This window comes from Clytia hemisphaerica, unplaced genomic scaffold (genome assembly GCF_902728285.1).
Source record: "Clytia hemisphaerica strain Z4C2 unplaced genomic scaffold, Clytia hemisphaerica genome assembly, whole genome shotgun sequence".
In the NCBI taxonomy this organism is placed as follows: domain Eukaryota; kingdom Metazoa; phylum Cnidaria; class Hydrozoa; order Leptothecata; family Clytiidae; genus Clytia; species Clytia hemisphaerica.
The window spans coordinates 1,452,423-1,472,920 of NW_027103770.1; the positions used below are offsets into that span (position 1 = coordinate 1,452,423).

Genomic DNA, 20,498 nt, shown 5'->3' on the forward strand with positions numbered 1-20,498 from the left:
ACCACCACGCCATGAAACTTTGGTGTTTTCGTGTCAACGGGACCCAACAGGAAGCCGTTCGTTATGGATGTCAATCAGTCTTGATTACCCATGATTCATTTTGACTGTGAACAATGGCTTATATCACGAGGAAGGGGCAATTAGGTAAAAATAGGTGCTGGATATGTGCAGAGAGTAAGAGAAAGAGTGGTTTTTTGTTTTACTCTACTCTAGTCTCTCTAAAAGTTTCCCTTAGGAATCTCTCGAAACAATCGTTTCTAAAGGTTTAGATCAGTAGCGTGGTGGGCCGTCCAAAACTGGGGACAGGGACGAAACTTATTCGAAAGTTTGGATTTTGCTGCCCCCTTTTATTATTTTAGAATTAATATAAAATATGTTTGTAAATTTGTAAAAAGATTTTTTTTTTGTATTTTTTCTCCTTTTGACTGAAAATTGGTGTAAAAAAGAAAAGGGGAGCACCACTCTCCCCTGAGGGCACCCAGGCCAAGTTTTCTTCCTCTTCTGTGAATGATCGAGTGGATGATACACTATCACGGTCGTACCGGGCGCTGTGGGAGGAGGTGTATTTGACACTTTTCAGGGTGATTTGACAATAGGAAAAATGTTCGGTTTTTCGCTCTGCAGGGTCCCAATTATACCATACATTCATACAGGAAATACAGGGTCAACTTTTCAAACTCCAGCGGCACGTCCCCCCGTCGGCCGTCAAATATAGGTCCAGTGCCGTATTCATTCCGGTCTATTCCGCATCGACTACGTTCACTTTACTGTTTTGCCGCCATTTTGGCATTGTCCCATGTTTTTATAGAGAAGCTTGTGGCGGGGCAATTCCTTTTCGATCGAAACGAATGCGGAGCAAGCACGTCTTTCACTTTGCAGTGTGCTTTTTAGAGTAAAAATGTCCAAAAGAAGAAAAGTAGAATTAGAAGCAGACGAGTTAACAAAAGGTAAATTGAAATTTGGTCGTTCTTTTACATTCTATATTTGCAATCAATCACACAAGAGTATAGCCATATTTTTTAGACATATTTTTTGCCAAGCTCAAAACTCTCACTTGATGATACATTTTTCAATTGACTTGATGGCCCATTAGATTGAAAACCAATTGATTTTGAATAGGCTCACTACTTATATTTATTATCCAAACCAATCGATATCTAATTTATTGATTGGTCATCAATTGAAAAAAATGTATTGAGTAAGGGGAGCTGCCTTCCAAACTGAGACTTGCCACGGAAAACGTCAAATGGACGTTTATTTAGGGGAGTAGGGGTATAATTTGTAGACTTTTTTTCACCAGGAAAATTAATTTTAGGGAAAGTTCATTCCATGCCAAATGTTTCTTTGCCATTGTTTTGTTTTTGGTCGCTTTTGCCGTTTTGAAAACCATAACAACCCTGGCCCCCAATATGTTTATGCCTCGGGTTCTCTTTATTGCCCACAAATTACGACCCACGGCATGGCTCGAACATGTTCGGGCCTGTTCGGACCATGCTCGGGCCACACAAAAGTATTATTGAATTGGCCTGAACATTTTGTTCGGGCCATGTATTTCAGTCTGGGAAATCCTCTCAATTGCACGCTTATGTTCCGAGGCCGTAAGCGCGCAATTGCACGGTTATACACGCTTATCGAAATTGTTCTGAAACGGGCGGTAAGCGTTAAGCAAGATCGACAGGTGACGGCTTTTGCGGTAAGCGTGCAATTATACGCTTTAAAATTTCCTATATTTTTGACACGCAATTCCTTCCGAAAGCTCTGTTGAATTTCAAAAGCCTAGGGCAGTTTTACTCAAAATTTATCGTAGAAGAAGATTCCGTAAAAATGGATTGCCCGTTAAACAATGCCTTCGCCCGAATTAGAGAATTCTGAACCCCTTGAAATCCCTAAGCAATTTCAACCGGGGCGGGAGCGGGCGTAAATTATAACTATGCAATTGCGCGCTTACACCCTTGGAACATATGCGTGCAATTGAGAGGATTTTCCAGACTGTATTTACAATTGATACGGATTTGCTCGGGCCAGGTTTATCATCATCCATTGTTAAATATTTTCATTAGACAAATTCAAAGTTCCAAATACCAGTTTGATTCACAAAGTTGTATAACAATACAAAAAACGATCCAGAAAAATTCTGCTTCGAATTAGGAGAAGGCCACGAGAAAAGGGAACGGGATAAAGAATAAAAAGAGATTATGAAGATTCAAATCACACTTCTTTTTCCTAACTTAATTGGAAAAAGATGATTAACTTTTATATCTGAACAATGTCAATATATATTTGAAAAAAAAGTTTAAATAAATAAAATAAAGAAATTTTTTAAATTTATTAAATATTGCAAATTCGATGCAATAAATAACAATCATTAATAATTTTCGTCTAAAAAATTGGGAAAATAGATGATTAACTTTTATATGAATGTCCAATAATATTTGAAGATGAAGATTTTAAATTTGTTTGCTAAAATAAGGAGCAATATTGGGTCCTGAAATTACACGCGCAATCGTAGCAAGTTTCGGGCGAAATCTGGTCCGAAATTGCCGCGGACCACGCGCGGTCCATTTTAAAAAAGTATTAATCAAGAGGCCCGAACATGTTCGGGCCATGCCGTGGGTCGTCACAAATTCTGGTCTTTTTGGACCTACCTCCGGGTGCCCCGGTGGAGGTCCTCTAAATTAACCCATGTCCGTCCGTCCGTTCGTCCGTCCGTCTGTTACCAGCTTTTCTCAGGATTGGCTCATTAGTTTTTTCTGATTTTTTGCACAATGATGCAAAATGGCAATACCCAGAACGTGACGGAGCCTGATTTTTGAGAAAAAATTTATTTGGGCAAATTTGGGCCAAAAACTACCTAAAAATAGGGTTTTTTGGACTTTGTGCAAAATCCTGTCATTACTTTTTTCTGATTTTTTGTACAAAGATGGAGGGCAAGATTCTCTAAAGAATGGCTGAAGTGGTTTTTCCCGGAAAATTCTTATTCGCCTTAAAAAACGGATTTTCGTATTTTGGGAGAAATTCCCTTTAACCAAATAAGAAAATATAGCTTTTAACAATGTTGACTCATTATTTTTTTCTGATTTTTTGCACAATGATGCAAAATGGCAATACCTAAAATATGTCGGAGCCCGATTTTCGAAAAAAAATATATTTGGGCAAATTTGGGCCAAAAACTGCCTAAAAATAGGGTTTTTTGGACTTTGTGCAAAATCCTGTCATTACTTTTTTCTGATTTTTTGTACAAAGATGTAGGGCAAGATTCTCTAAAGAATGGCTGAAGTGGTTTTTCCCGGAAAATTCTTTTTCGCCTTAAAAGACGGATTTTCGTATTTTGGGGAAATTCCCTTTGACCAAATAAGAAAATATAGCTTTTCTCAAAGTTGACTCATTATTTTTTTCTGATTTTTTGTACAATGATGCAAAATGGCAATGCCCAAAATGTGACGGAGCCAGATTTTTAAGAAAAATTATTTTGGGCAAATTTGGGCCAAAAACAGCTTAAAAGGTTTTTTGGGCCTGAATGGTTTAAGTGATTTTCGTATTTGGGGAAATTCCTTTTTACCATTTTACATTATTCAACACACAAGCTTTATTTTTCCATTCTGAATTTTTGTACAATTATTGTCACTTTTTTATTTTTTTCATCTGATGTTAATCATTAGGTAGGTCCATTCAGCATGTTGCTTGTTTAACATTAGTTTGGATAGAATAAAAACATACCTGATCAACTCAACCAAACCTTCTGTCTTGCGTTTACTCTTTCCTTACCAACAACTTTTGCTTTTGTACCATCAACTGCTCTAACTTGGGACTATCTGACAATGGCGATTCGGCCACCATTTCACTAAACCTCCAAAGTAATTTGATTTGAGTTAATGAACAGTGTATTAAAAAAATACACCATTTCTCTTTCGCATTGAGTAAGCTTCCAAATTGAAATATGAAAAAAATTCTGTAGTGGAACACACGCGAATGTCTGGAACAAAGAAGACCAAATTAGTGGCAAACGATGGAGAGTTTGACGTCACTCGCCCGGCAAATTACACACTTGTTATTTGGTAATCCTATCCGGCGATGGCGGTGGGCGTTCTCTAATTCTCCAATCAGCGTCCGGTCATTTTGAATGAAAACAAAAAAGTTAAAAGGGCGCGCTATCATTGAAAGTTATCGTGACATGTTATGACAGAAAGTATGATTGATAAACTTGGCAGAGTTATCAAAACAAATTTGTTATCAAAGAGATTTAACAGTAAGTGAAAATACAAGCCAGATATCATGTTTCGACCAATCGTCCCAAGTTGTTGACGGTAGGTTTTAAAATCCACAAGTAACGAATCTCTTATAGCTTTATCTGAATAAATCTTGTTGAAAACCTTCTGTCAGGTTTAATACCTAAACATAGAAAGGGGGTATTTAAAAAAAATTCTGTTTAGATTTTTTTACCCAACCCCATTGCTATGTACGCGGGTCCTGTAGCTAAGACCTTTAACTTGAAATCGAAAGCAAAACCAAATAGTGTAATATCAATAAAGTGAAAGGAAGTCCTGACTATATTATGGACATAAAAAGTTCTGGGATTATTGGTAAATAAAATAAATATGGCTGGCAAAACAACGATGGAATATTTACAGTGAGCATAATGGGAGAAGGGTTGAATATTTTGAGAATCAAGTTTGATTGCCATGGACAATGTTATTTGAAGGGGGTAAACATATCAAATGTTCATTTGACGTTGTCTGTGGCAAGTCTGAGTTTGGAAGGCTTCCCTAAATGTAAACTATGTAAGTCGTAGCAAAAATTAAGATAGCTGACAAAACAACAATGGAATATTTACAGCGAGCGATGGGAGAAGGGTTGAATATTTTGAGATCAAGTATGATTGCCACGGCTGACGTTATTTGAAGGGGGGTAAGGGTTCAAAATCAAAACGTCCCTTTAAAGTTTTCCATAGCATATCTGAGTTTGGAAGACTCCCCTAAGGGAATCTGGGTACATCTTAAATAGTCTGAATAAGCATATTTATTTTCCTGAAAAGTCAAGCTGCTCTAAAGTTAACCTTTTTCATTCAGCTTTTTTATCTTATTTGTTTTTGTTTCAGATGTCGAGACTCAAACTGAGGATGACTTAACAAGTCCAAGGAAGGATAATAAGAGAAAACCTAAAAATGTTACCCAGCTGACCAAGAGTGACCAAAATGCAAACAAGAATGTTGCAGCCAGCACAAGGGAGGATTTGCAAACGAAAGAAAAAATCAGCTTGAACTGTAATAGTGACATAACAACAAAAATAAAAGTACCAGTGATGCAATATCAAGCAAAGAATGCCAGGATGTCAAAGAAATCATCCAAAATGAGGAAACCAGTAACGACAAGTGAGAAGTCAACAAACATGGAACGACAACGAACAGTCTCAGAAAATGAAAGCTTAGACATCTCTTCAGCTTTATTTGAACTTGGAAGGGATCTCAAAGTACCAATTGCAAATAATACAATCGTTCTTCCTGAGGCTTCCAGTGAAAGTGAACAACAGATTGTCATTGAAAATACAAAACCATCTTCTTCTGAAGTTGAAAAAACTCCCTCACAAAGTAAAGAGACTCCCATCAAAGACAAAGTAATTACCAGTGACGTTTTCGAGACTGTCCATGATAATTCAGAGACCACAGGGATTTCTATATCTAAGATTGAAGAATTGAACAGTGAAAATCTTCAAAACACTGAAATGAAGGATTCAGAGACAAGTGAAAATGATGTTATGCAGGAAATTCAGTCTGATAACAAGGGCGATGAGGTCAACAAAGAGAATCAAGTCATTGAAAATTCATCTCAAAACACCATAAGAACTATAGATGCCATCAATCGACAAGCAATTAAAATCTTGGATCGCCTACCTCCAACAATGGTCACCGAATCAATTACAAAATTGACTTCTGTTCAAACTACAACAGATATCTCTACTGTTCAGGAATTAGAACCCACACCTGTAACATCTCAATCAGTAAACGCAAAATCTAACCTTCAAGAATCAAATAGCTCTAACATGGTCAGTCAAGTAGAGAGTTGTTTAAAACTATTAAGTGATGGAAAATTCACTGGGTTCTTACATACAGCAGATTGCAAAGCACATTGTAGCCATGGTCAATCATGTGTATCAAGTAGCATACAAAATGTATGTGAACAATTCTTCAATGCTCCAATGTCGGCCAATATTGCGTCAATGTTTGCTAAGAGAAGAAACAAGTCTGGAGAAACTGGTGCCATAGAATGCCCTGAACTAACGAGAGTTCGTATTGCTGAAAGTTTGTTACTTCTTGGTGAACTAAGCAAATCGCAATGTAAGTTACCTTTATCTTTCCTTAATTATTGAGGACATCATTTTTGGACCTACCCCGGTGGGGTGGAGGTCCTATAAATTAACCCTTGTTCGTTCGTTCGTTATTAGCTTTCCTCATGATTGGCTCATTAGTTTTTTCTGATTTTTTGCACAAAAATGTGTAACTATAAACCCTCGAATGTGACGGAGCCCAATTTTCGAGAAAAAAAATGGCTAAAAAACGGGTTTTTTGAACTTTGTGTAAAATTGGATCATTAACTTTTTCTGATTTTTTGCATGAAAGTAGGGTACCATCATAGGTAAAAGATGGCTCAAGCAGATTTTTTCAAAAAAATTTTGTTGGCTCAAAAAACGCATGTTTATCTATAAGAATCACTATTAATAAGCATACATCGATGTTGTTAGCCAGATTACTCAATTTTTTGATGAGATAGATTTTTTTTTTGCTCACGAAGTCTTGAATATGAAAGAATATTTCAAGAGCATGAAATTTTGGTTTCTAAACGTTTTTTATAAGAAACAAACGACTAATTTTAATAGATCGTCACTATTTGTGTTCTGAATGATTGTTTAATGGTCACGCTCACGTATATATCAATTATATATGTGTTAAATGCATAACCAGGTAGGTCCATAAAAGTATCACTTGTTGAAATGTAATTATTTTGCCATTAAAAGGAAGAAATTTAAAAATCAATTTTGATGATTTATTCAACTATCGAAAAACATTTAGAAAAATCAACACTTTTTTAAAATGGCAATAGCCCACCTTTTGCATGGTCAGCATGATTATGAGTTGTTTTGTAATAAAGTTTAAAACTTGAGTCTCAAAAGGGTTTAAATCTTCATCAAAATTATTTCAATCTGTTTTGGCCGGACTTTTCCTTCTTAGATTTTCGGTTCTCGACTGGCCAAAGTCAATTTGAATGCCAAATTCATAAGCTGTGTTTGATTTTATTTTTGCAAAATTTACCAGTTTTTGGCTGCTTTAACAGATTTAATTGTTTATTGTAATTAAATTTTATTTTATATAAGTTATCCTTTGACAGCTGGAGGTGTAGAATTTGTAATGGGAACCCCTTGACCTTTTGCTTCATTTTTTATATCTAGAAATTTCCCGCCCACTATTTCACCCTGTCACAAGAAGTCAAAGAATGACAAATAAAAAACAAATAATAATCTTTTTTCAGTTTGTGTTGGTTGTAAGAAGCCAGTGGACGGTGACTGCACCATTCATGGCAACACAATGAAGACATTACACAAAACCAGATCAGTTGAATCACTACCTGATACATTGACTATTCAAGTCAGCTCCATCCCAAACTCTGGCCTTGGTGTCTTCTCACTCTCCATCTTTGAAGCTGGTTCCATTTTTGGTCCGATGGAAGGAGAAGAATTAACTGTTGAACAAAATCAAAAACAAAGTGACAGCTCATTCATTTGGGAGGTTTGTTGACGGATTGTTCTACTTACAACTACATTTTGTTGATATTCAACCTTATTCGCATTGTTAAATTCTAAAACTATTCTGAAGACTTCAAACTACTAAAGAGTGATTTGGTGATTTAAAATTGTTTCAGGCATACGAATTAACTTCCAAAGATCTTTTTTGGCCCAGCGCAAGCGAACGGGCCTTTCAAGAGCGCTGTGGTGTGTGTTTGTTACCATTTGTTTACTAGACGGGATTTCAAAATATACTTCGCACATTTTACAGGCTAGCTAGTTAAAATCTTCGCTTAGCGGATAAGAACTAGTATTTTCGTGCGCACCTTCGTACGTTCTATCTTTTTAACTTCTTGCTTCTGAAATTTGGTTGGGAGAAATTGAATTTTGATCTTTGTAACGTATACTCAAACGTTGCTCAAAATCTCTCTACTGTACTATGATATTTTCATGTGAAGTTCTGTGTGGTTTAGCCACCTCACAAATCTTGGTTGTTGGAACTTTAAAAAAGAAAAGAAGAAGCTCTCAGGAAAAACCTAACATATTTTGACAACTGTGACATTACAAAAGGTAAATTTAAAACTTAATTTTTACTTACTGGTAACTTTGTAAAAGTATAACTGCTTTGGTGTGGCAAGGAAACAATTTTTACCTAGATACACTGCCACCAAGTTTTCAGAGCATGTCATGGCTGCCCCCAAGGAAAAATTATAACATTAAAATCCTGTTCCTAAAATCTGTGAACCCACTCAAAAAAGCTTAAAAAGCCCGAAAAAGTGACAAAATAGGCCGATTTTCAGTGATGTTGCTCTTGAGACTTTAAAATTATCAAACCCAGCTTTGTTCCAGACGGTACTAATCGAAGGACCCTCCCGGCGCTCCGGAAACATCCGGTGCAAAAAGTGCCAATTTTTTCGTGCACCGGAACGTTCCGGTGCTTCCGGTGGAAAAATTCTCCGGATCGAGCTGCACCGGAACGTTCACGGTGCTTGGTGCATGATTTCCGCGATATAAATCCGATAGCGCTCGCTGTGCTAATCATGTAAAAACCAGACGATGTCAATCGAACGAATCGAACGCCGAATCAATTGAACGCAATCGAACGCAATCGAATGATTGAAATTCGATTGCCGAACGCAATCGAATGCCAATCGAATATTACCGCGATTTTCTCGATTGATTAGATTGCGTTCGATTAGTGCCTGGATTCGATTGATTCGATTGATTTGATTGATTCAACTACGTTCGGTTGGCTTATGCATTCGACTGGTTCGACTAATTGATTCTGTTGATTAACATTGATTCTCGTTCAACATTTGAATAGTTAAACGAGATGATATGAATCATTTTAGCCTGGATTCTAGAAAAGGCAGATCATGCAGGCCCACATGTTTACTGCAAGTTGTGTGTCAAAGCCCGTTCGTTGCGTTGATTTATCTATCGTATCGCGATACTTAACCTCCCTAATAAGAGGCGCTTGAAATTGAAAGGAATTGAGGTAAATTGGAATCTAATTTAATCGACCACCCGTCGAATGCAGTCGAACGTAATCGAACATCAATCGAACGTAATCGAATATCAATCGAACGTAATCGAATATCAATCGAATCAATCGAATTTTACCCAGAATTTTACGTTCGATTGATATTCGATTGCGTTCGGCAATCGAATCGCAATCATTCGATTGCGTTCGATTGCGTTCGATTGATTCGATTGGAATTTTCGTTCGATTCCGTTCGATTGACATTGTCTGGTAAAAAGTAACTATACGCACACGCGAATAATCCAAACGATGTTCCCATGTGTGATGCGGTCGTGGCTTCTTCATAACCTCGAAAGTCATATCTTGACTTGTTTCGTATTTTCCAGTCTCTGATTTGATATTTTTCTGATGTTCTGGGACTTTGTGAGTTATTTTCTATGTTTTTCAACTTATTGTTGAATGCTTGTTGAATGACTTACCGAAAGATCGCCACCGGTGGGATTCGAACCCACTAAATGCAAAGTTCTGTTGATCAGAAACCTAATGCCTTATCCACTGCGCCACGGATTCATATAGTTTCTCACGGCTATTTATATTGTATAAACCACAGACCATATTATATTAAGCAGTCTAATCGACATCCGAATACGAAAAGGTTGCTGTGGCAGAATTGGGGTACAAATGAACGTGGGGGTTGGAAATTTAATAATTTTTCAAAAATGTATAGTCCGTGGGGGTTGGAAAATTTTTGAAAAATTAATAAGCGTGGGGGCACGTTTATTAGGCACCTGAGAGTACACAGGTTCATGGTTGATCGAGACAAAAGCTGGTGTTTATTGTTTCTCACTTATTTTTTCAGATTTGCAACCTATCAAACGTGGTACTTTCTACAAAGAAATCGATCCCTTCAACTATCTTGATTCCAGGTGAGTAGCAATGAGAAATACCTTACATCAGATGATCAGCCGCAGCGACACAAGCTGAGTTTTTTCTTTACAACTGTTTACCCTATACAAGTGTCCGTGCGGCAAACTTAAAAGTTAGGTTTTGAATTCGAGACCTGATGATGTATCTCCATTTTCTAGTTAGCCGTGCAGACACTTATATAGCTAACAGCCATACAGAAAAAAACTCAGCATGCGTCACTGCAGCCAATCAGCTGATGTAAGGTATTTTTCATTATGTAATTTCTGCTGGACTACATTATTATTCAACAGAACGTCCTTTTTGAAAAAATATCTATTTTGTGACTATGTTTTAATAATAGCAGAGTCTGTTTCCAATGCCCATAATAGTGACTTAAGATTTAATCAATCTTTTGCTCAAATACACAATACTATCAATTTTTTCGTGAAATACTGCCATACTGTTAGAAAAAAGCTTGGCCCTGGTACTAGGTAGTGGGGGGCGTACGGGACTTCCAAAAACCGATAAACCGCGCAAAAATAGCTCTTTCACCGATAAACCGACAAAATTTATCCTTTTCACCGACACCGACTTTTTACTCTTGCTTCAAAAAAGGTCTGTAGCTCTTAATAAAGTAGACTGCATGTATCCCCGAAATTTTTGTAGCAAAACTAACCCATAATCCCCAATACATGCTGGCAGGAATTCAAATTGTTGTTTAGGAGGTAGCAACCATGGTTTGCGCCGACGGAAAATTTTTCTGTTTTCTAGCTTTCGTTTAGGCTAAAAACGCCCTTTTTAGACACTTTTTTCCAAAAATAAGCTGGCTTAGTGAATCAATACTATTCAATACGGGTTTCTGCATTTATTATGTTGGTTGCCCTCGATGAAGAAAACTTTTGTATTTTCTCAACCCTCCATGCGAGCGAATTGAGCGAGAAAAAAATTGATGGACTTATTTGTGCCGAGATTTGTGCAAGTTACTTATCCACGATTTTAAACTCAAAAATTATAATCTCTAAAATCGTGTTTGGAAAAAGCATCTTTTGAGGCCCTAAAAGTATTACTGGACTGGACTATTTTATTTTCTGCTGGTCATATATACACAGTAGGTAGAGTGGTGGTTAGGTCAAGGGTGGGGAGGCAAAAGTAGAATTTTGGCTGAAGGCGCCCCCTAGGCATATTCTGGCGCCCCCTTTTTGGTCGCATTAGTATACCGAAATTTGTTTAACTTGAACTTTTGGTCATTTTAGAAACATTCAGGAAATGCGAGCGAAGCAAGCAAGAAAATTTGCGACATTGTTTATCGAGATGAATTGCGTAAAGTCAATTAAACTAGAGTATAATGTTACACAATTTTCGACTAGAAAAGGAACAAAATAAAACCACGTTAAATGGGGCCCCCCAGCGGTTTGCGTGAATGCGTGAATGGGCATTTTCGGCTGCGTGAATGCGTGAAAATTGAAAAAACTTGCGTGAACGTGAAAATCCACTTTTTGATTGCGTGAATGCGTGAATTTTCCCTTTTTCCACCAATTATGGGTTGCTTTCCCGATTTTCCAATGTTTTACCGATTTTTCCCAAAAATTTCCCGAATTTCTGAAAAATCGGATTATACACCTTTCCCGAATTGTTTGTTTTTCGAAGGTCTTCAAACCATATTGAAAACTATATATTTGTATTCCTCCTATAAAGACAAGTGCATGCTGAAAATTTGAGCTCAAAAGCTTTTTTCTATCAATTTTTATGACTGTTTTTGTTCAAGATGAAATCCCTTATAAAAACTAAAACATACAGCCCGGCCTCGTTTCCATGTAATTCTATTGTTTATAAAGAAATTTCAAATCAAAATAACTCAAGAACCGGAAGTGCTTTTTTCATAATTCTTTTTTTATTTGTTTAGTTTTGCAACATACAATTTTATGAAACTAAATAGAAACATTCAAACATTAAAACAAAAAAGTCAAAAAGCCTAAATAACAATTCGGGAAAGGTGTATTGCGTGAAACCCGAGGAAAATTTGCGTGAATGCGTGTATATCGAAAAAAAATTGCGTGATTGCGTGAATTGAGGGTCCGCTGGGGGGGCCTCTTAAATTATTTTAATAACTTTATAAAATTATAAAAACTTTAAAATCAGGCATATAATATATGACAAATCTTATGAAAAATTCCACATACGATCCTTGAGGAACTATTATTGGTTATGCCTATTCTAAAAAATTCAATGCAAAAAGTTGACTAAATTTGAGCAAAAGTTTAGTAAAAGGGCGCCTTAAAGGGAAAGGGGCACTAACGTTACATACTAAATAGCAAGTACGAAAGAAAACTTCCTTCTTTTGGCGCCCCTTCAAAAAGCCTCCACTGGGAGGGGGGAGTTGCCCCCCCCTGCCACCACGCTACTGTATGTAAACAATTTTTTCCATCAGAGCTTTTACTAATGGGCTATTGCTGAACATATGTTATTTAACTAGGTCACTCCTGGTGTTTTCTGCGAGCGAAGCGAGGAAAGAAAATTTTACTTCTTGATTTTTGATTATTTATGCACATAGTTGTCTGTACACAAACCCAATATCTACGGCTAATTTCAAAATTCTACGCTACGATAATCGTGAGATACACTCTGGTACAGAGTATGCACATAGATAATCAATTCTCAGAAACCGACGTATGTGATAATCACCGAAAAACCGCTATTTTTTGATTTTTTCACCGATAAACCGAGCAAAAACAGCTCAATCACCGACACCGTGATGTTTTCCCTTCACCGATAAACCGACATATTTCGAGCTCTTCACCGATAAACCGACAAAAAAAGGGCCGAAACCGACAAACCACGCAAAACCGCTTTCCCGTACGCCCCCCACTAGGTATACCTTTGCATTATGTGATTATGTTAAAAGTCGCAAAGTTTCATGAGATTTAAAAAAAATTTAAGGGAATTATAAGCAAAAAACTGACAGGGTGGTGTAAACCCCCCCCCCCTCCGATATAAATACTAAATTTTATTCAATTTATTACTCTTCCTTTATTTTTAGGATTCGACAACTAACGTGTTGGTATCACCTAACGTTTCGGTATCATCTACGATTAAGCCCTCGTCGTGGATTGTTTACCACCTATTCATTCAGCCAAAGCCATAGCCAAAGCCAAAGCCTTTTACTGTCTAATTTATTTAATTCATAATTTATTATAATTGTTTGAATATAAATTGAAATCTCTACGAAATTTCTGTTGCATTTTACATCCCTAATACACCGTTTAATAAGATGATATCTATCGAAGCTTATCGGATTTCGATCGGTCCGAAAACCGCCACTTTTTTGTTGACCTATGGTTAAGGAGTGTGAGATAACAAACAAAGTAAAACAGTAAAGTACACAGGTTCATTTATGTAGCAGATGAAATATATATTGGAACTGTTCGCATTAATGTTCGTAAATTGACGTTTGAACGCAATCGCATAGTTGTTTGGACGTGATTGTAACATTTGATCTATTCGTTTGTGTGCTCGTTTGCATACGTCATATGATGTTGAACGTCTCGACAGCGGTACATGAATAAAAATATAAAAATTGTAAAAGTTGATGTCCAGAGGCCTTGTAGAGAACCCAAGCCCCACCCAAGCTGAGCATTTATCACACTGGCCCAGTCTTTTTCGCCCGTTGTACCGACAAAAAGCCCGTTCGATTAAAAGGGCGAGAATAAGATCACACTGGCCCAGTCTTTTTCGCCCGTTGTACCGACAAAAAGCCCGTTCGATTAAAAGGGCGAGAATAAGAAAAATAATTTTCGCTCTATCTTCTATACAGTCGTGAATTTTGTTATCGAAAAAGGCTCCGACAGACTACTCTAAGAGAAAAGTCTTATGTCCGAAATAAAAAAACACCAACGAGTGCAAACAATTAGAGCACTTTATTCTTTGAAGTGCAAAATTAACAGCAATCTCTGATGCTGGGCCTTCATGCCGCCAGGCTGCTTGTTAACCCTTAGACCCTGTGGGATGCGTTTCTGCGTCCAAAATTAAGTCAAAATGCTAAGCGTAAAGATTTTGACCAAAACACTTGATATAAAGGGCAAGGGTAGGTGCTAGTTGTCAAGTATAAAGCTTTTTGTTAATGCCAAGTTCAAGGTTTGAAAACGTTTTTGGCATACATTCTTCAATTAAATTTTCATTAAAACCTTCAAAAATCTAAATGGGAAGGAGTTTACTACAGTGTAGTCTCCATAGAATGTGAAGACTTTACTGTATATAAGTTTCATTGTTCAATTCGCTCTTTTTGTTAAAGGTTTACGATAATGATCGGCAGAATGTGGCACATTATTTGGATTGCTTCAACCAAGAGAAAAGTAATTGGTTGCGCTTCGTCAATTGCGCTCGCTTCGAAGAAGAACAGAATTTGATCGCTGAACAATATGACAAGAAGATTTTCTTCAAAGCTTACAAAAAAATTCTTCCCGGAGATGTAAGAAAGCAACCATCCAACCGGTTTACTCGATTATTTAAGGAATAGTAGCTATCTATGCAGGAAAAGAAGTCTTTAACAACTAGGTCATTTTAGGTGGGAACGCGTGACAGCAGGGAGAGAAGCAGAAAAAGCAACTACTCCCCTTGGAAAACATCTTAAAACGAAATTCTAAAGGAACGGGCGTTGATTTGCCTAAGAATTCCTTCTCTTTCGCTTAACAAAATCATTATTTTGTAAAATTTTTACCACCTCTCATGCACAGCTGCTCTGCCTCACTCGTCTGTTATATAGGCGCCTGTGAGTAATTCTCAAATATTATTCCAATTCTTTTCACAGGAATTGTTAGTATGGTACGGTAACGCTTCCGGCAGTATTCTTCAATCCATGATCAGTGTCCACGGAGAAAAGGAAATCACAACTCTTTCTAAAGACGAAAGATCCGCAACGTCTTCAAAAGAGAAGAGCATTAAAATGGTTCGCACCACAGATACTGGAGATCTTCTGGATATGCTAGACGACGAAGGAGGTTTGTTTTGTTGATCATATACACCTATCAACCCTTAAGTGCGCGGTCGGCTTTTAAGACCTGATTTAAACGGTCGATTTTCTGCCTTCCCTCCCCTCGTTTTTGACGTGAGTCAGCAGAAAGTTGACTGTCTAAAGTCAATGCTATTCATGATATGCACCATTGCAATGTCTTCCATTCCACCCAATAGCTGATTGGTTGAAAGTGACGTATTGACTGATTTTACGTCACTTACAACCAATGAGCGATTGGTTCCGTGATGTAATGTCAGAAGACATTGCAGTGGTGCATATCATGAATACTTTCTTTTGACGTAAATGAAATGACTTCTTTCAAGCAAAGATTTGAAACTGCAAACTTTCCGTTGATCTTCTGCCGTCTCTCACATTGAGAAGAGGCAAGACAGAAAGTCAGCCGTCTAAACTAGGTCTAAAATGAAAAGCCTGACGTAATACCACTCCCTAACTCGAATACAAACTGGGAACACAAATTTGTTCGAGCAGTTAAGGAAATTTCGAACTATTGAGGTTTGGGAGACATTAGCGAGTTTATGTATTTGCACTTTTGAGGACAGTAAAGTGATTGAAGCGATTCGGAATAACAGACGGTAAAAGTGCTGATTTACCGTCGTCCTCAGTCAGTCAGGATTTAGACAAATTAGAGCCTTACGCAACGCCTCCGTCGCAGAAAAACACACATACATAAACTCGGTATTGTTTGGACCAGAAAACGTATTTGAGTTAAGGAGACATTTATTTCATCTATTTATAGAGGCTCAAACTGTGGAAACTCCGCTGTAATTTATGGGCTAGGTACCCAATACACACCAGCCACGCTAGTTTGACTAAGCTCTCAGAAATTGAAACCTTAAGGGAACTAATTTTCGCGGGACTTAACTTTCGCGGAGCTAATTTTCGCGTTTTTGGGTGTCTACCGTCAAAATTAGTTCCGTGAAGCGAAAATAAAAAAATGTAGTGTTTCCGGAAACCGGCCGAATGAAAAATAATAATTTGTCTTACCCGGCCGCAGACTATGGGTTCATCTATATGGTTCATATCATAAAGAAAATCAAGTTGACCATCCAAGCTATCAAACGTCGTTTGGTTAGATATTCCCGCTTGTAAATCAAATTTTGTTCCTTAGTAGTTGATACATTAGTATTCAAGACTTACTTCATACTGTTTGTACATAAAAGTTATCTTTAAAGTTCTATTTCAATGATCTTAAGTTATCAAAAAAAGCAAAAAACATGATTTTTTTCCGGCCGGCGGCATGAAAGCTTTTTTCCTTCACCCGCATTCCGGAAACACTACATTTTTTCATTTTCGCCTGATGTGTAAATTTTACTAAAAATCCTCGAAAACTCTTAGGAATATGAAAGAATTTCGACAAAAAGTGAAAAGTTAGTTCCGCAAAATGCGCCAAATTTAGTACTCTCGCAGCGCGAAAATCAATTCCTTAACCCTTTATGACTTTGTGTCCCCGATTGTGTCCCCGATGAGCGTCCCAGGGGCAAAATTTCGAAAAAAAGTTAATGTTTTGTCAAAATCTAACGAAATTATGCATATAACCTAAAAATTAGGCCCTCAGAAATCGGTCTCATTTTGTGTCCATATTTCAAAGATTTTTCTGTATCATTTTGTTTCAGGTCTGCATCAGTGTAACAAATGTCTATCTGTTTTCTCTTCGGAATATTACCTGGAGCGCCACAAAACCTACGTCTGTCCGGAATTGTCCGAATTTCGTTGCGATAAATGTTCACGGCTCTTCAAAAACATTGCTAACTTTAAACGTCACCAGCGTCGTGGTTGTGATCTTGCTAAAACGTTTCATTGCATCATTTGCTCAGCCTCTTTTACTCAGAAAGCAAACTTGAAAGTCCACTTAAAAACACATTTGAATATCCGTGACTTTAAGTGTCAATACTGTGATCGTTTGTTTTCTCGAAATACTTTCTTGAAGAATCATATTATGTCTGTACACGATAAAGAAAAACCATTCGTTTGCCATGAATGTGGGAAAACCTTCTCCCGTATGGACTCTATGAAGAGACACGCTTCCCTTCATAAAGAACGAAGTGCGCAATGCAACTACTGTGGCATGACATACCACACTCTAAACAACCTTAACATGCATGTGAAAAGGAGTCATTCGAATAATGAAGAAATGTTAGAAGATAAATGTCGACTTTGCTTTGGAACGTTTAAAGATATCAAAAATCACATGTTTTATTTACACCAAAAGAAGCCGTTGGAGAAATGTAACATTTGTCATAAATCGTTCCGCAATTTAGTCAATCATATGCGATCGCACGAACACAAGAGAAAAGATTCGAGAGAAGTTTGTAAGATATGTCATAAGAGTTTCATCTCTTTGAATGGACACATGAAGAAACATTTGAATGACCGGAAAAATGCGGCTAAAATGTTAGAAGAGTTTGATGAAGAAGAAACTAAAGAGAAAAAGAGTAAAAAAACTGAAAAGGCGAATGAAAAAGTGAAAACGAAGAAAATTAAAATTGAAAATAAAGATGAAAATGGTGTAGAAACTACTGAAAATGAAGTGAAATCTACTTTGGATCAAGATTATGTTGGAAACGCGATTGATAATGCTCCAATTGAATTTGTTGTTGCTGTTACTTGCCAAAAGTAGCTAACAATGTGTTGTTGGTCATATTATTATTGTTAAATTATTTTAAAGATTACCTCAATGGGATAAATTTTCGCGGGGATTAAAATATCGCGGATTTGTGGGTCATCATCCGCGAAATTAAGTCCCAATGGAAATTTTGAAAGGCCTTATCCGAGAAATATTTTCGAGAAAAACTCGAAAACTGCAAATAACTACATGCATAACCATAACTACATAACCAACATGTATAATTTGGTGTAAAAAGACACAAAAAAGTGAAAATATTGTCTTATTGTAGTGCCATCTCCGAAATTAAGTCCCCGTGAAATTTAAAATTTCGCGGATGAGCTTAACCGCGAAATTTGATTCCTGCGAGAATCCCAAATAATATCCCATTTATAATGTATTAAATGAATGGTTTGTTAATTCCTATATGTTGTTCGTTGATAATATTTTTGTGGTTTGATATTTTGCGTTAAATAACATGGAAAAATTTTATTATTCGGGTAAATAAATACAGTGAACTGGTAAGCAGCAAAACATTTTTAACGGTCGAAGGTCGCATCAAAATATTGTCCGTCCTGGTCCGTCCACTATCATCTGGGTAATATTTCTTACAAGCAATTTGTTTTCATTGATTTTGATAATGAAAAGATGAGAAGAAAATTTTTTGAATGATTTGATTTCGTTGAACTTTCTATTTTAATTATAATATTTGATATTTTACAACTATCTGTGAGGCTTTCCAATGGTAATTATCTGAACATTCATGGATGTATGAGAATATAGTTAAATGAAGCCAATGCCTCATACCAACTCCTAAAACCACATTTTTATATCAAAATTCGTACGCATTTTATTCGTGTCTTTATTTATTTACAACTTTTAATTTATAATAGATTGATTTCACGTTTTCTTTCCATTCGAAGCTTTTCGGATGTTACTCGTCGGTGGTCGCGAGGCCGTCGAATAGCGACGTCTTGGGGTCGGACTCTTGGTTTTTGGCGGTGGTTGTAGATTATCTACTAGTGACATTCGCCTTACCCTTTGTAATATTCCATCTACCGATTCTGGCACCATACTTTCTACCGTAGCTCTTCGTTGCTTTTTATCCTGGATATCTTTGATTTCATTAGAGAAGAAGTTCTTCACTTGTTGCTTGAGGTCACTTGCCTATAGAAGAAGGAGAAGATATGTTAAGTGATCATTAATTTCGCATTTACCAAAAAAACATGTGTATGTAATCGGATATAATTATTTGACAATAGAAAAAAGTTTTGCTGCCTTCAAACAAATATTTAAAAGCAAATGATAGGCTTTTCAAAAGCCTGTTTGGGTTCAACATTTATGCGAATTTTTACTAAATTTCTTCATTTTCTAAAGATGAAAGTAAATTTAAAATTTGGTATATATAATAGATTTTGAGACTTTTTTGAGGGGGGGCCCGCGAATACCTTACTAACCAATAACAATCGAAATGTTCCCTCAACAATCAAATCACTTTCGCAGTCACTAATTGGTTAATTTGGCTCAATTACATCATAATTTTGAGAATTGACCAATCAGATTGATTTGATTATTATGATGGGTAGTAGGGTAGGGTCTAGTGAAAATTTTTATGGCCAAAAGAGTAACGCTATAGTGAAATACTCCTAAACCCCAAAATGGGTAGAAAATTGACGATTTTACCAATTTCGGTTTCGAAGGAATGACTCACAAAAAAGAAACATGAAATTCTTGATTCAAACAATTTACCTTTTTGAAACACACATAGAAAATACAACCTTTTTAAGTTCGAATTTGTCTCAGGTAGAGATTAACGTCAAATTTTATCTAAACCGTAATATATCTGACAGAATTTTGAACTTGAAACAGGGGTGTCTTTATGACAAAATAAATAATAGCAAAGAATTGTATACCTGTTCGTGTAATGGAGATCGGCTGCCGGCCATTTTTCCAATATTCTTGAATGATTTATTCTTTTAACTAGGATCCTTTTTAATGGTTTTCAAAATTGTCCCTTGTTATTATTTGTACCTTTTACTAAAAGATATTTTTCAGTAGTTTTTCCAATAAGTTGTGTGACTTTGTTTAGCGTCAGTTAAAATATGTATAATATTTTTAGTTCCAAATACCAGATTAATATGAAAGAAAGTCCAAATATATCATTATTTTCGCTTCTCTATTGTCTGGTTTCCTTTCTAAGTCGTCTTTGAGTGATAACAAACTTTTTTGTATAGAAAACTCGTGAAAATCTTTGGTTGACCAAGGTTGGTTGCGCGGATGTTTGATTTTTGTTTTGTTTTCAGCCCTTCCTTTAGATTTTTTTTGTTAAAGTAGAATTATAATAGAAGAAAAAAATTGAAAATATTCTTTTTTATATATCCATTGGTTAACGTTTTTGCATCTTGAAATGACAAACCGCAACGACCCTTTCTTTGATTCGAGATCAATAATATTGAACTAAGTTGTCGCTGATTGGTGGCACAAATATAAAATAGTTTGTTTTTTAATCTCTAGTTCTAATTTCAAAATAATATCCTAAGTCTAGGGTATTCATAAAAAAGCGTGCAAACCATTAAGCTTCAAGCCCGAGCGAAGGGCTAGAGGAGGCGAAACTTTAACCCTTCTCAGGCAAGAGAAGTTGAAGCCGCACTTATTTCTCATCCAAAACGCGCATAGAACGCGCCGTAATCATGGCGGCTGATTGT

The 20,498-nt window shown here is 36.6% G+C and overlaps 1 protein-coding gene and 1 long non-coding RNA gene across 2 annotated transcripts; both read left to right on the forward strand.

Moving 5' to 3' along the window:
* Positions 1–804: 804 nt before the first annotated feature.
* On the forward strand, positions 805–18,007 carry LOC136805911 (uncharacterized). Its single transcript, XM_067062487.1, has 6 exons — positions 805–947; positions 5,096–6,331; positions 7,521–7,777; positions 14,451–14,627; positions 14,967–15,156; positions 16,805–18,007. The coding sequence occupies exons 1-6, from the start codon at positions 899–901 to the stop codon at positions 17,806–17,808; spliced, it is 2,913 nt and encodes a 970-aa protein (XP_066918588.1). The 5' UTR covers positions 805–898; the 3' UTR covers positions 17,809–18,007.
* On the forward strand, positions 8,189–13,389 carry LOC136805916 (uncharacterized). Its single transcript, XR_010846465.1, has 3 exons — positions 8,189–8,343; positions 10,116–10,182; positions 13,200–13,389. It is a non-coding gene; the product is annotated as an uncharacterized lncRNA (long non-coding RNA).
* Positions 18,008–20,498: the final 2,491 nt, after the last annotated feature.